We start from the raw sequence: 16,176 nt of genomic DNA on the forward strand, positions 1-16,176 counted from the left end.
AGGGAGGGGGGGAGGGAGGGAGGGAGGGTGGGAGGGAGGGAGGGAGGAGTGAAAACCGCCCTTCCAAACTCTCCGAGCAAATGCTGGTTACCTTGGCCTGAGACCTCGGCCCTGCGGCTGTAAGGAAGTGAAGGCTGCTGTTCACCCTTTCAGTCCTTCCTCCATAGGAAGCCTGGGTGTGCTACTGGCGAGAATAATCCAACTCCTGCTGTCTGGGCCCTCCAAGGAGTCACAGACACCCTGCTGTGTAAAATTTCTCACAAGTCAGCCCTGAAGCCCAGTCGGTGGCAGCGAGTAAACGGGATTGCTGCCTGGCTTCATGGTGGAGAAAAGCCCTGAGCTGGGTTTTTAGCGTAGGCACAGGAGCCCATCTAACTGATGGAAGAGGTTGCAGCCTCTGCAAAGCCTTGGAAGCTGGAGAGCCTGACTTGTCTGGAGATTCTCCTGAAGCAGGGGTCCCCGCTGCTCAGCCACCACCCTCCGTGCATGGCTGAAGTAGGCTCCAGACTGAGCAGAGCTGGCCTCTGACAGAGGGAACTCAGGCAAGCACAGGCCTCGCTTAAGATGGTCCAGCATCCCTGTGGCAGAGCAGGACTGGCAGCTCCCAGTCAGGAGTGTGGGAGAAGGGGGAACAGGCACCTGTGGACCGGCAGCTAAGAATGCAGGCTCTGGAAGCCTGACACGGTCAGCCTGCTCCCCACATAGCTTTGAACCTAGACTTTTTTTTTTTTTTTAGTGTTTCTGAGTGTTTAGCTTTCATGTACATATATGTGTTATCTATGTGCCTGGTGCCCATACTGTTCAAAAGAGGGCACCAGATCCCCTGGAACTAGAATTATGAATGGCTGTGAGCCATCATGTGGGTGCTGGGAATTGAACCTGGGTCCTCTGCAAGAACAGCAAGTGCTCTCAACCACCGGGCTACTTTTCCAGCCTGGAACCTGGATCTTCACACACACAAACTCAGACCTCTCTGTTCATCTGTAAACAGGGGATCAGAGAACCCCTATGCCCAGCTTTTTGAGGATTAAGGAAAAAAAAAAACAACAGAGCCCACAAATTCCTCAACCCTGTGGCCTGTTTGTCTTGTGTGCTTTGCATTTCTCCCATAGAAAGCATGTAATTACCCAAGTGCAAGGTAAAAAGCATTGTTTTTGTAGACAGAGAAACCGTGGTCGGGGGAGCAGAGACCTGGAGTGGGCAGGGGTGTTACCAGGGCTTGCCCTTGTAGTTTCTTGAGTGTCTGCAGGCCAGAGGGCAGCCTCAACTGTCACACTTAGAAACTCGGTCTGCCTCCTGTAATATGGGGTTTCTCACTGGTCTGGAACTCACCGAGGAGCCTAGGCTAACTGACCAACGAAGCAGTGATACACAGGGGTCTGCATATTCCTGCCTCCCCTGAGCTGAGATTACAAGTGCCTGCTACCAAGCCCGGCTTTGAATATGGATTCTGGGAATCAAACTCAGGACCTTGTGGCAAGCACTGCACTAGGTGCTTTCACAGCCCCAAGGAGAAGCGGCTAGCCCGAGGCTGAGAGTCCAAACCTGGCAAGCTTAGGCAGGAACCCAGACCAGCCTGAGGTCCCCAAGAGACCCCGGAGGACTCATACTTAAGACTCAAACATCCACCTAGAGCTAGAGTGACTGGCTCAGGTAGTCAGGGGCCCTGCAGCTGCATTCTCTGCAAAGGACACCCAAGCACTCGGGAGGGCGGAGCCACCAACTGGCCGCTTGCATCTCCACCCAGCCAGCCTTTGGGGTCTCAACAGCATGAGTGAACCCCGTCACATCACCTTGAACCACATTTCGTTGTCAGTAGGGGCTCCTAATAAGTTGGTTCATTGTAAGAAGGGGGAAACTGAGGCTCAGGAATGGAGACCCTTGTGCCAAGGCCAAATGACAACACAGAGACATAATCGGGCAAGCCATCCGAATACCGCTTCAGGTCCAGAATTCATGTTAGGCATCTTCTCTGAGGCAGCACTGTGCCGGTCCATCCTCTGGAAAGATCACCACCACGGTGTGGATTGCCAGCCTCTTCCATCTCCTTAGCACACAGCTCGGCTCCCTACTGCACCTCCGCCCCAGGGTACTAAGCAGGGAGGAAGGAGAAGGTTCCGTAGCTTTGAAACACTTGCCTGGGGCTTTCTCATGAAGGAAGATGGTGTGAGACCAGCGAGCTGACTAGAACCAGATTCAGATGCCCAGGTTCTAGTGACCCCTGCGCTCAGTCCCAAATACATCTCAGCTTTTCATCACTCATTGGAGGGAGGCTGTCAATCTTAGGAATGTGCGCCTGAGTCGTTTCTTTGTTTTGTTTTTGTTCTTGTTTTTTCTTTTTCTTTCTTTCTTTTTTTTTTAAAGCCACCTGTCCAGAGCCCATCCATACAACGGTATTTGTGTTCGAGCACACACGTGCTCGCCCTCCCATCACGTCACACCCCTCGCTCTGCCAGGAGAAAGGACTTCTCGGTTCCAGTGAAATCACGGCTTCCCAGTCCCCCACCCCAGGGAGTCAGGCTGAGCATCAGTCCTTGTCGAATTCTAAAGGTAGCTTAGCAACAGAGCCCGACAGTGAACCCCGTGTGCCCAGCGGTAGCCTGCTTCACAACCACCTCCTCCATCACTCACCGCCAGGCTCCTGTCGGCACCCACAGGAACCACCAGGCCCTGCAGAGGCCCAGGCAACAGCTCCCTGCACAGTTCTGCCCGGTCGGCACTCCCAGAGTCCTCCTCTCACCTTCTCAAACACCACCACCACTTTCTCCTCCACCGACACAACCACCACCACCATCACCATCACCATCACCACCACGACCCCCCACCCCCTTACCCCCGCCAAAGCAACCTCCCAGAATTTCCATAAAATCTGGGTACTTTCACTAATCCCCGTTCTGAACTGTAATTTCCCCCGAGGCCCCTGTCAGCCGGGTGTGGATTTTGTAGGATTTTACTTTTTTTTTTAAGATTAAAATTATGGGGTCAGCACTTATGACCAACTCCTGTGGGCGGTGAGATCTATTTTAGATATACGGCGGGATTAGAGCTGGGAGGAGAGTGGATTTAATTAAGTTGCTAATATTTAAAGAAAATTGATGAACTCTTGGTTGTGCCCGTGAGAACAGACCCCTTGCATTGCAGAGGAGGGGGGGCAGGGGGCGGGGCGGGTGGGGAGGCTCTTCATTTGACTTGCTTTCTGTTTAAATCCTGGACTCGTTTTATTTGCGTAGCCTCGCTGTCCGTTTAATTGTCTTTAATAAGGAAACCCTACCTCTGCGAGCGTTTAATTTTGATTTAATTAGGAGGAAGTAATTAATGGCCCCCGTAAATCCCATTTGCCGCCCCCTGGGAAGAGGCACCGCAGTGCTCCTGGTTTTGGTGTTTATGATACAGGGCTAGAGTTGGGGATGAGGTGGGGTGGGGGCTCCTCCTTGGGGCCGCTCTGGGTGCTGTGGGGTCACACTGGGTTTGAAACTGCCTCTTGTGAGCTTCGGGTAGTGTGTATGCCTCCTCTGGGCCTCAGTTTGCCCATCTTCGTAACAGGAGAGAATAGAACATGCCGGGGAGTTCACAGGGGGAGGATGCAGCAGGCAGAGGTGGGTGGCGCTGAAGGCTCCAGGGTTGTGTGCTTAGGGCACCATGAGAGCCCTGTAACTACCCTCCATCGGCTAGCTTGTGTCCCCCTGAGACAGAGAGGGAAGAGAGCTGTTTTCTTCCCCGTGGAAGCAGGTGACTGTCCAACTCCAGGCTCAAATGGGGCACCTTGACAGGGACGTGTAAGAGAAGGCAAACGGGCCCAGAAATCTCAGAAGGTTGGCAGGAAATTCTAGTGACGGTATCTGTCCTGAGTCTCTGTTCTGGGTGGGGTGGGGGGTGCTGCTTCGGAGATGAGAATGAGCGGCCCTCCGCTGTGCCCTGAAGGAGAATTTGATCCCACCCTTGTATACATGCACGCATTGAAGAGTGAGTGCACACTCTCTCGCAAGCCTGCACACTCAGCTCTCCCACGCTCCCGCATTTTCTCTGCAGGCACCATCAGAGCCTTAGCGCATGGCCAGAGGAGCTCAGACCCAGCAAGTCAACCTCTCCATTGCCCCAGAGCTCACAGCACCCGGGACACCCACGCACAACACTGAAGGGCTCCTGGGAGTGTGGCACGGGGAGGCCTGTGCATGGAAAGGCATAGGGGCTCTTCCAGCAGGTGGACCACATTCGAGAGGGTTTCCTGGGGGAGGAATAAAGTGAGATTTGAACCAGGAAGGCCCTGGGAGATGGCCTTTAGGCCTCCAATGGGTAGAGAAGTCTGTGCTTGATCGTTGTGTGGGGAGGTGGGGAGGGTAAGTTATATAACACACACCCTATCTTTCCTGAGTCCAGAGGTACTAAAGAAATGCTGCTCCCCAGTAAGAACCTACTGTGTGCTATGAATCTGCAGGCTATGTTGTTAGCAAGGGCAGCCCCGTCTACAGATGAGAAAACCGAGGCTCTGAGAAGGACCGCCACTCACCAGGCCAGTCAGTAGCAGGCCAGGGACAAAAGTGTAGTCGGTGGGTGTGGCTGCTCCTGACCTCACACCCATCACCCTTCCTGGTGCGTGATGGTAGAGCTAAGACTCAGGGAGAAGCACAGGGAAGAGACTGGTGACTGGGAGCCCCCAGGGGGGTTCTCCATCCTCTAATGGGGAGGGGTGGCGTCCAGGGGACCCAGGCCCACCTTGGTCCCTTCACCTCAGAGTGTAGAAACATCTGTACACTGTGTGTCAAGAGCCTACAGCGGGAGTAAACAGTAGGTGCCCAGTAAATGAGAGCACCATCCTCCAGCTGTCCTGCAGGCAGCTGCCTTCTAGGGCTGAATGGGGATGTAGCCCAGCCCAGACCCACAGCTCTGAGCTCTTAGCTCCTCCCTCTCTGGGCTGATTGGCAGTCTGACCTTGTAGTCCCTGGAGAACAGCTACTGGGCCCCAGTGTGAGCTATGTCACACACACTTCACAGAACATCAGTGACATCAATGCTGGGTTCCACTTCCTGCTCCCCAGCCCTCACTGAAAGTGGGAAGGAGGTCTGTGGGAATATATCAGGGTGCTGGGCTGTTATACCAACACTGGGTTGGGGAGTAGAGGGAGCAGGAAGATCACGAATTCAAGGTCATCCTCAGGTACCTAGTGAGTTTGAGGCTACCCTGAGCTACCTGAGACCATGTCTCAAGAGAGAGAGAAAGGGAAAGAAATGAGGAAAAAGACACAGAATGTCAAGAGATGTGAGACTTTATATATCATGAGATCCAGAGTACAGAGAGGGAAGGAGGCCACCGTGGCCAAGGTGCTTGGGTCATTGCCAACATGTGTTCATTTAATCTTTACTATGCTGGGTAGAGAAGGCTTGAATGCCTCAGGTGGGGAAACAGGACTCAGAAGGGCAAAATGAAGCCACTCACAGCTACAACACCTCCAAGCTTAGCTTCCGCCCTGGTCCTCATGACAGTGATCACTCCTGTCTCTGTGCATAGTCTCCTCATCTGAGGCATGCAATGATCATTTTTACAGGGCAGTGATGGACACCATTGAAGATGACAACTGCCCAGATCCTCCCACAATCCAGTCGCTTCTACCACAATACTCTCAAGCGTTTGCTGATCAAATAAGCAGATGATCAAACTGGGCAGTGGGCAGAGGCGCCCTAAGAGAGGCCAGGTTCTGCCTTTCCCACTGTGCCTCCCCAAGGAAAAGTGATAGAAGAGTATAAACAAACAGGTCCCCTCATCCCAGGCACTGCCAATGATTCAAGGCCGACGTCTGAGATAATTTTATTGGGGGCATTAAACTGAGTTATGAGGTTTTTACAATCCAGCCACTTATGAGAAATCTATTAACAGTAACTGGACAGGAAGAAGGAGCCCAGGACGGGCATTAATTGGGGCAATCTATAACAGGACGGGGACCCGGAAAGGTTCCACCAGACGCCTCCATTTACTCCCGGCAATTTCTGCTGAGAATCAGCAGAGTCGCCAAAAAGGGAGAGATGCCCATTAATCGGCTAATGAAATATGAAAATGTTTATGGGCCATTCAATCTTCCAAATGGCACTTCTATGATCCACCTTTCAGACAAAAAGTTCTACCACAGAATTTACACCCCTGTCCCTCCTGCGTGGCTGGGTGGGCTCTCCTCTTGATGAGTTTTCTGGCACCTGTTCTGAGGATGAGGGGGCTGGAGTCTGCCTCGAAAAGTGCCTGGGGGACTGTCTCCCTCATGCCCCATCTCCAAGGAAGCTTAGAGAGGAGCTGCTTAGAGTCGCCAGCTTCCTCCAGATGGGTTTTCTTCTGCTCAAGGCTGGCTGGAGATTTGGGCTTTGGAGGGTGACGTCTTAGGTGTTTTTGTTTGCAAGAGAACAGATTCTTGCTGGTTCCTACCCCAAGAGATGGCAGTGCAGTGGAAACAGCCCGGGGTCTGGCGCCTAGTGCTACCAGGAGGAAATCCCAGTTATAAATAGTGAATGCTTACTGTAAGCATGGCTTCTGTGTGTCAGATACTTATGTGTCTCGGGCAGGGCTAAGTGTTAGCTTCTGCCAACAGGTATATTCATAGTTACTGCTGAAAAAGCCAAAAGCCTCCATCCCTTCCCTACATAGACTCCCTCTTCATCAGCTCTTGGTCACAGTCAGGCGTGGCTCAGTGGGGCCCGGTTCCAGCCCCAGACCTCAGGCAGCACCCTGCCCCTTGTGTTGCCAGTGCTGGAAAGCTGGCAAGGGCCTTAGGGGACTGTCAACCCAGCTCCTCCGGGAGGATGTGCTGTGTTACAGAAGCAGTGGCAGGCTCAGAGAGGCAAGAGGCACAGTGACTTATGTAAGCCACAAGAGGGATGAGCTGGAGTCAATGCCAGGGCCCTTCCTCCGGGCCCTCTGCAGAGGCTTTAGAATGGAATAGGGGAGCACAGGGAGGGAGCACAGGGCAGGAAGCCAGGCAGCTCTCCAGCGGTCTGGCCTCCCTAGGAAAATGAAAAAGAAAAATCTGCAAAGTTTGCCTGAACATGGTTTCGTTTTAAAGAGTCCTAATCTAGATAAATGCGCTCCTTGCCCTGTGCAATGCCTCATGGGCTGCACGTGCCATCCACATCCCTCTCCTCCCTCCCTCTCACTCCTGCGCCCTACGAAGTAGGAAGCCATGGGCCCACCTTCCGGAACAAAGCCAGAGGGAGACTGTAGTGCAGAGCAGCTCAGGGCTGTGAACTGGGAAGCCTCACCCCAGAACGGGTGAGCCAGGGCCACAGTTACAAAAATGCCCCACGTCATTTACATGCACGTGGAGGTTTGAGACTCGCAAGAATGGTGGCCGTGCAAGCCGGAACACCATGATGATGGTTTGATGTCCTCAGAGATCTTGGACGGGAATGGAGGGGGATCTGGAAAAGCTTTCCAGATGTGGTGGCAAGTGGGGGGGGGGGAGCCACGTACCTTGGATGGCTTTGCAGTAGGCAGAGGAATGAGGGTGGCTGTTCAAAATAGGAGTTCCAGCACCAGAGCAAATAGCTCAGTGGGTGAAGTGCTTGTCTCGAAGGCACGAGGACATGAGTTCGATTCCTCAGGACCCGTATTTTAAAAAAAGCTAAAATAAACATGGTGACAGGCTCTTACAAGCCAAGGCTTGGGGCCTCAGAGCAACAAGATCCCTGGGCTCCTTGGTCAGCCTTCCTCAGACCAGTGAGAACCCTTTCCTCAAAAACCAAACCAAACCACGGTGGATGACACGGAAGGATGTCCTCGGACACGCTGCCCCCCACCCCGTGTGCACACATGCCCGTGTGCACATACTTGACTATACTGTATGAGCCGCAGGGCTACGCACGCAAGCTGCGGTCCCGGACTCTGTTTCAAGGGCATCAGGGACCATGGGAGTTTTCCAAGCAGGGGTGCGTTGGGGGTGGGGTGTGGTTATCATCTAAAGCTGATGGCTTTGGAGCCCTAGGGAAGGTGGATTGTGGGGTGTAGCCAGAGTAGGGTGAATCTCAGGTGAAGGCTCCGAGAAGGCTGTGAAGCTCAGATTGGCACAGCTTCTGGGCCTCTCTGTGTTCATTTGAAGGAATGCGCTTAGGAACAGCCCCCCCACCCCCACCTCCCATAGGACTTCGTGGGGAGGGGGTATCCCAGAAGAGCCTCCACCTTCCCCAGTGTCCACGTGCCTTCTTCCCATCTCCTTAGATCCACTCAGATTCTGACGAAGGCGACGGGACCATCAAGTATACCATCTCTGGCGAGGGTGCAGGGACCATCTTCCTGATCGACGAGTTGACAGGCGACATCCACGCCACAGAGCGCCTGGACCGGGAGCAGAAAACCTTCTACACACTCCGGGCCCAAGCTAGGGATCGCGCCACCAACCGCCTGCTGGAGCCCGAGTCAGAGTTCATCATCAAAGTGCAGGATATTAACGACAGTGAGCCGCGCTTCCTACATGGTCCCTACATCGGCAGTGTGGCAGAGCTGTCGCCTACAGGTGGGCTGGGGGGAATGTGGGGGGAATGGGAGAGGCCTAGGGTGGGGATGCCCCAAGGGAGACGGGTGTGGGCAGGTTGATTCCTGCTGCAAGAGGCAGGAGAGACTGAGTGGCCACCCCTGGGGGCACAGAGGACAGACAGGAGAAGGGCACATGCCCAGCTACGTGGCTGGGCAAAGACATGACCTAAGCTACATTCATGCACCATCACCCATGTGGACGTATGTGAGCCTGTCTGAGGACTCAGTGGAAACCGAATGCTCAGGCAGCGCTGTACACCCAAGCCTAGGTGTGCGTGCAAGCTCAGCTGGACGCATGCGCGCTGTCTGTTCAGAGACGCAGCCCTGTTTAACATGGTCACACAGCTCTTCTTTAAAGTTCAGCCGCACACAGCAGACTGCACAGCCGCTGGCTCATCTCCAGGCTAAAATGGCGACAACCAGGCCAGCACAGACGCGGACACCATCATGCACATGCGCATAGCCACCCCACCCCAGGCTCTCACACATGCGCAGAGTCACCCACCCTAGGCGCAGGAAATGACCCGCAAACAAAGCAAGCTACTGGACAGTCTCTGAGGTGAGCTCAGGGGAAGCCTCAGCAGGTGTTATCTTGCTGGGGTGCTGTTCTGTCTGGGTGCAGCTAGGGACCCTCATGTGGACAGCTTCATTCCCTTGACGGGGGGTGCCCCAGCTTAAAGGCCCTGCTGGCCCGGGACTCCAGCCCACAGTAACACTATGAGGCACTGACAGAATCTTTGTCGCTCTTTGCTGGATATGGCTGCAAGCACCCAGGGGCACAGCACACACTCACCTGCGAAAGTAACAAAAGAAAACACACGACAGCCTTCAGTTGGGAGACAGTCTTGTTTAGAACACATCTGACTAAACCGTGTACCCAAGAATAGCCTCTGCCCCACCCACCCTCCATGCGATCCAGACAGACGTCTAGACGGCCGTCAAGGTTCCATTTTGCCCAGGCTCCCGAGCCTCTAGTGGACACTGACTGAGTCATGGGTTGTGGGTCTTAGGCTCCACCCCTTCCTCATCATGTTATCCAAAGAGGTCTGCAAACCGGGTAGGGAAAGAACAGAATCCTAGGTCCTAGACTGTCCTCTCTGGAAGATGCAAGCTGGCTTGGCCTTTCTCTGGATCTCTAGCCCCGTGGCTGCATATCAGGAGCCAGGACACTTAGATGTTGGGGGAGGGCAAAGTCAGCTGCTGTGCGTCCAGGTTGGACCAAATCTGGCTCAATAATCAGATCACTGGTAGTTGAAGGGGAATGTGGACTGGACAAAATGGAGGGGAGTGGGGTGCAGCAAGAAATAGTGGGAAAATAGAGCAGTGGGGTGTGCCCTGTGTACGTGTATGTGTTTGATATGGACTTGCTGAGCAGCGCCTCAAAACCTGTTTGTTCCTATGACTGGCCAGGTGTTTGTTGACATATGGTATTCAATTTGAAGTAAATTTGTTGAGTGCCTACTATATGCTAGGCATGGGAGGATTAGCTCTGTATAGACAAACAAGAGTCACAAATAGCACATTCTGGCGAGAGAGGACAGACACCAAAAAACAGGAAAATGACTGGCACAGGAAGGCCTCTCAGAGGTGACGCTGCGGCAGTGTAGTGAAAAGATGGGCCCTGTGGGGGAAGGGCACGGAGAACAGAACGTGCAAAGGCCGTGGGGTTAAGTTCCCTGAGTGTCGTGCAGCCATCTAGACAATAGCTGGGGCTTTATTCTGCACGTGCTAGGCAGGCTGCGGTTGGTCCCCTTCAAAAGACTGACGGGGTCTGACTTAGTTTTGACAGGATCTCATGACTGTCCCATGGAAAAGTGACAGGTATGGGCAAGGCAAAGGCTGGCACTGGTTGACGACGGAGGGGGTACTGCAGTTGGCCAGATGAGAAATGGCGGTGGCGCCGCTCAAGGTGGCACGGGAAGGGGCACGGGAATGAGGTCGCCCGATGGATGTATTTGAAAGCTAGGGTGAAGGCATTCGCTAATGGATCGGCTGTAGGAGGGGAGAGAGAAAGAGAGTGACAGAGAGGGAAAGAGGGAGAGAGAGAACTCAAGGCTTACGTTTGGGATTCTGGCCTGAGTGAGCTTGATGGAATTTCCATTTCCTGTGCTGGAGGAATAGCTCTGGGAGACGGAAAGGAAGTGGGAGTTTGGCTTCTGATGTGCTAAGATGGAAGAACTCATTCGGAAGCAGAGCAAAAGCCTTTAAACTGTCAGTTGAATAAACCAGTTCATTGCGGAGCTCTGGGCTGGGGAGAACCCCAGGAGGCCATCAGTGGCAAAAAGACCCAGCACGTTCTGGAGTTGCCAGGAACTTAGACATGAATTGTGTAAATGGAGAGACTGGGGCCCAGGAGGCCGTGGTGTGTCCAAGGTCACAAGCAAGCCAGAGGCAGCTCAAATCCCTGACTTCCCAAGCCCAGCAGCCCTCATGTAATCTCCGGCCCAAGAAAACATGGTCTTGTCTAGTTCTCCCCGAAACTGACATGTGGGGTTTTTAAAATTGAAAACATGCACAGACACATATACATGTATTATACATACATGTATGTTTGTATATATGTATATATTATACATACATGTATATTTGTATGTGTGTACGTATGACACGTGCAGGTGCATGCAAGCCACAGGTATGTGAAGGTCATTGGCAGCTTTTGGGAGTTGGTTCTTTTCTTCCACTGTGGCTTCTGAGATTGAGCTCGGGTGGTCAGCCCTGCATGACAAGCGCCTTTATCACCTGAGCCACCTCACCAGCCCATCCTTCCACCTTGCTTTGAGGCAGAGTCTCTCTTGGTTCTGCTGCTGTGTCCCTTACTCCAAGCCGGCTGGCCTCTGGGCTTTCAGTCTATTCTCCTGTCTCTGTGTCCCATCTTGCTGTAGAAAGTGCTTGGATTACAGATGTGTGCTACCACACCCTGTTTTTTTATTGGTTGATGGCTCAGATTCAGGTCATCAAGGCTTGCCTGGCCGGTGCTTTTACCTACTCAGCCATCTCTCTGACTTCCATACTCTCACAGAAAGTTACCAGAAAGCTGGAGAGAGTAGATGCTAGGAAAGGAAACAGGGGTATATCTACGTGACTTTCAAGAAAGCCTCAGGAAAGTTCTGTCTACCATACTGTAGAGAAAGGCTGGCAAGAGGCAGGCTGCATTCACCAAGGTGGCTCTGCCACCTTCACCTCACTCTCACCTGACTAGCAAGCTGGAACTGCTGTCAGCACCCCCACTGAATAGATAGGAGCCCCAGGAAGCAAAGGGAAGAGCAAGCGCATCGTGGTCCTGAAGCCACCGAGTGTTAGAACTGACCCCTGCCTTTGGCTTCCAGGCTGCTGGAGAGGCAAGGGTTCTTGTTTCAGAGATGGGGAAACCGAACTCAAGAGATGGGCAAGAGTGCATCCCAGGTCCCTCAGAGTGTGGGAGGCCCTGGCCTGAGTCCCAGCCTGAACTCAGATAGCACTCAGAAGAGAGGAAGGCAGGGTGACTCACTTTGGACAAGCTGGGGAACCAAAGAGGGGGCGGGAAAAGGCAGAAATTAAATTAGTTGATTTTATTTGAGTAACTTTTTGAAGAAGTGGATCCGGCACTGGGTGTACACGGAGACTCCGGGAGGCTTTGAAAATCAGTCACAATTAACTGAGCCTCCTGGTCCCGGCTGAGCAGGGAGGGGCCAACAAGCGGCCTAGGATCGGGCAGCTTCTGAGATCAGAGAGAGCAGGGACGCAGCTTGCGACTTGAAAGGCAGCTGTGCTCGCAAATTAAACCACTCAGAGCTTAAAAGAGAAGGGAAGTGCGCCCGGGGCCAATGAACCACACTTCTTGGTGGGGGGGGTGGATGCCAGCCCACGCTGGGGACGATGCAGAGAGGCAAGTCCTCAGCAGACAGTTGGCAGCCCCTGTGACCTTGAGCAAGCCCCTGTCCTCCCCCAGGGGTCAGAGTTACTTGCTGAGTGTTGGGGGCAGGGGTCTTTCGTGCCACAGGCACATGCCAGGCACTGTGTCCTGCACTGGGGATTGATTGCCAGGAGGCCACACAGAAGGGTAAGGGAGGGACAGGAATGGGACTGGCTAGGATTGGAAGGAAATTATCCCCCTTTTTGGATGTGTGTCAGGGTGGCTATGTATGTGGGTGCATGTTGCAGTATGTGAGTGTGGGCACCATACAGAGAACGAGAGCAGGTCAGAGGGCAGCCTCCGGTGTTGGTCCTTGCCATCCCCTTGGTTGTGTTTGCCCCTGTATGGCCATGCTAGCTGGTTTGTAAGCTGCTGGTGATTCTCCTGGCTCCATTCCCCATCTTGCTCTAGAGGCACAGGGCCGACAAGTGGGCACTAGCTCAGCCAGCTTTATACGGATCTGGGGATTAGAACTCGGGCCCACACATTTACACGGCAAACGCCTTATCCACGGAGCCCGAAATTCTCCTTTTATGAGACTGTTGAATCACACAGTGAAAGAAGGGAAGTTAAAGGAGGAGCAGCGCGGAAGCAAGGTTTTCCGACTCTGGTGCATACCCAAATTACCTGGAGAGCTAGTTAACACAGATTGCCGCAGCCATACCCCCGGGGCTCCTTCCTTTCTTCTTTCTTTGCAGTGCTGGGGATCAGACTCAGCTCACACGAGGTAGGTGAGAACTCCAAGCACGGGAGCTCCACCCCAGCCACACCCCAGGGTCTCCAATCCAGCAGGCACGGCTGTTAGAAATGATAACAGATTCCCAGGGGCTGCTGCTGGGTTGGGTACAGCGCTTGAACTGCCACCGCAGTTCAGAGAACATCTCGGGTACAGGCAGCTACGGGTGCAAAGACTGTGCTCATTGTATTTGAGGATTTCTGGGAGAAAAGCTGGGGAGGGTGACAGTGCGTGGTCAGAAAGCAGGTCTTAGGCTGACGCACTAGGACTTTGTGGCTGCTGGGAGGCGTTCAGTGGCAGCTGAGCGAGATGGGGACAAAGATGTGACGTGATCCGATGCATATTTCTAAAGAATGGCTTAGCTGTATGTTGATAATAAACCACAGACCAAGGATGGAGAGGGGGAGGTGAGCAGGGGCACCAGCTGGTAAGAGGCAATGATAAAGACAATGGAAAAGAAGAACAGCCGAGCCAGAGCCCATGGGGGTCGGTGCATGACTGGAGATGGGGGAGAGGGCTCCAAGCAGCTCAGTATTGGGGCTGCCATGGAAGGAGGAACAGTTCCTCATCTGGCAGGTTAGGACTGGGGTGTCCACCCCGAACCCAGATCGAAAGGCCTGGGGGACACCTGGCTCTGAGTCTGAACGCTCTCAGAGAGTTAGGGCAGGAGACACATCAGCGCAGACAGGGACGAAAGCTCGGGGCTTCATATAGATGACTAGACAGAGACGTGCTTATCTCTCTCACGGCCTTTCAGTGTAGGGGGCCCAGGCGCCGCCCCTCGGGCATCACAGCCTCGCTCAGATACAGTGAGAGGATTCCTGTACCTTTCACGATACAAGAATCTTCCCGGCCTTCCAGACCCAGTTCCACATTTTCAGTCGTCATCAGTGCCAACTGTATGCAAAATACTGTGCTTGGCACCACTGAAAACACAGCCTCAGCTGCCTGGCAGTGGTGGTATCCACCTTTAATCCCAGCCCTCGGGAGGCAGAGGCAGGTGGATCTCTGGGTTCGAGGCCAGCCTGATCGACAGAGTGAGTTCCAGAACAACAGCCAGGGCGGCACAGAGAAAGCGTGTCTCGGGAAAAAATAAATAAATAAGTAAAAACAAAAACCGCCCCCATTCAATCCATCTTTATTAGCCGCTACTTTATTCTGGGCACTGCAGGAGATGCAGACAACAATGACATCGCCCTTGTTCATTAGCACCCACTCTATGCCTGGCGTCCAGTGTGCTTGACGCCCAGAGTCACCCGAGGACAAGGACATGGCTAATGTTTGCCGGAATGTACTCTGTATTGAGGCCCACAGATAGAAAACTGAGCAGACCCTTTGAATTTCTGGGACGCACTTCCTGGGTGTGCAGGATGCAGAGAGAAACAGGACGCCGGACCCGACTTCAGAATAGAGACGGGTCAGTTTCATCTCCTGCGCCTACCTCGATCAATGGGTGGTGACTGGAGAGCCTGAAGGTTCCATTTAGGCTCCGCAGAAAGGAGTGCCACAATAGATTAGTCATGTCTGCTGTCAGGGGAGGGTGGGGGCCGTGGTGGACAGCACAGTAGCACCGGTGTGGCTGGACCACGGGGCCAGGGTTCAGCGGAGGGTGGACAGTTGCAGGCCTCTGCCACAGGCCCACTCCCTTGGCTCCAGTTCCTCTGTGAGCTGCATCTCTAATGGATGGAAGGAGCCTGTTTTGCAGTACAACCCGCACTTCTTGGGATATTCAGTAAATAATAGCTATCAGCTAACACTGCTTTCACAGAGCGATTCGCCTTTATCCTCCAATCCCGAGAATAAGCAGGGCAGGTGTTACTGTCTTCATTCTGCTGACGGGGAAGTAAATGCAATGAGAGATAAAGTGACTTGTCTGAGGCTCCATAGTCAGAGCTGAGACAGACCTTGGAACTAGAACTCTAAGTTCCTGGACTCAGCATCTGCGGCTTTCTTAGGGGTAATAGTTGAGACCCTTCTTTGCACAGTACTTTACGGCTTGAAATCGCTTCTTATCCTTGATCTCATTTCATCCTCCACAGGCTCTTAAGTGCTGACACCCCCATTCTGCAGCTAAGAAAACCGAGGTCCAAGAGTAGAGTGGAAATAAAAGTGTAAGGGCATGCAGCCTGTTTCCCAAATCTGGGGCTTGAGGAGGTGGTGGCAGAGAGGAAAAGAGGAACCACGGTTCCCAAGGGTATCGTTTTCGGAAGGCAGGAAGCAGTAATCGAGGAGTCGCCAATCGTCCTGTGCGCAGGCAGAGAGCGTGTGGCTCAGCAGCCCTAGGGCCCAAGCCAGGAATCAATCGCTGGCCTCTGCAGAGACGACTTCTAAAGATGTTTTTAATTAAAGTCCAGGAAGATCTATATGTGCTACATCTCCTTGCCTAGCAACAGCACTAGCTCCTACTCCCCCGCTGGAGGGACAACGGGCTGGGAAACAGGTGCCAGAAGGAGGCCCTGGACCGTCAGGGTTGACCCCAGGGACCCCAGGTAATCTGGACAGGGAGGAGCGTGTCCCCGCTCACTTTGTCTCTTCCGTCAACAAGTTATTCATTCAAAGCCTAGGAGCCCAGCATGTAAGGTACTTGCCACCGAGGCCTGATGGCCCGAGCTCTAGCTCTGGGATCCAGGTAAGGATATAAGGAGAAAACTGACTCCACCAAGTTATCCTCCGACCTCACACTTGCATGCCATTGCACACATACCCACACACCCCCAACACACACCACACACGTAGAAATGAATAAAACCCCAAATTAAAACTAACGAAACAGAACAAAGATCCACGCAGGGGCACTGTCCCTGTGCCCCGCTCTGAGCCAACACGGCACCCAGTGCCAAGTTGATAAAGCCACCATCTTGCTCTCAGAGATCTAACACACTGGGCCCTCACAGATTCTGAGGGCAAAGATGCTCGTGGGTTGAAGAGGTAGGCCCACGGGGAAAGCACTTGTGATGCAGGTGTGGGAGCCTGAGTTTGGACGCCCCCTACGCAAGTAAAACCCAGAAGCAAGCAAATCTTTGGGGGCCACAGAGACGG

At 53.4% G+C, this 16,176-nt stretch overlaps 1 protein-coding gene across 3 annotated transcripts in view; it reads left to right on the forward strand.

Annotated features, from left to right (window-relative positions):
• The window catches only part of Cdh22 (cadherin 22), a 117,419-nt gene that overhangs the window by 52,134 nt on the left and 49,109 nt on the right, over positions 1–16,176 (forward strand). For all 3 annotated transcript variants that reach the window (XM_055596260.1, XM_055596262.1, XM_055596261.1), the window contains exon 3: positions 8,195–8,489. In XM_055596260.1, coding sequence (XP_055452235.1) covers positions 8,195–8,489 — 295 coding nt within the window. The remainder of the gene's footprint in view (positions 1–8,194; positions 8,490–16,176) is intronic.

This window comes from Psammomys obesus, unplaced genomic scaffold (genome assembly GCF_907164565.1).
Source record: "Psammomys obesus unplaced genomic scaffold, mPsaObe1.curated_primary_1811, whole genome shotgun sequence".
NCBI classification, from domain to species: domain Eukaryota; kingdom Metazoa; phylum Chordata; class Mammalia; order Rodentia; family Muridae; genus Psammomys; species Psammomys obesus.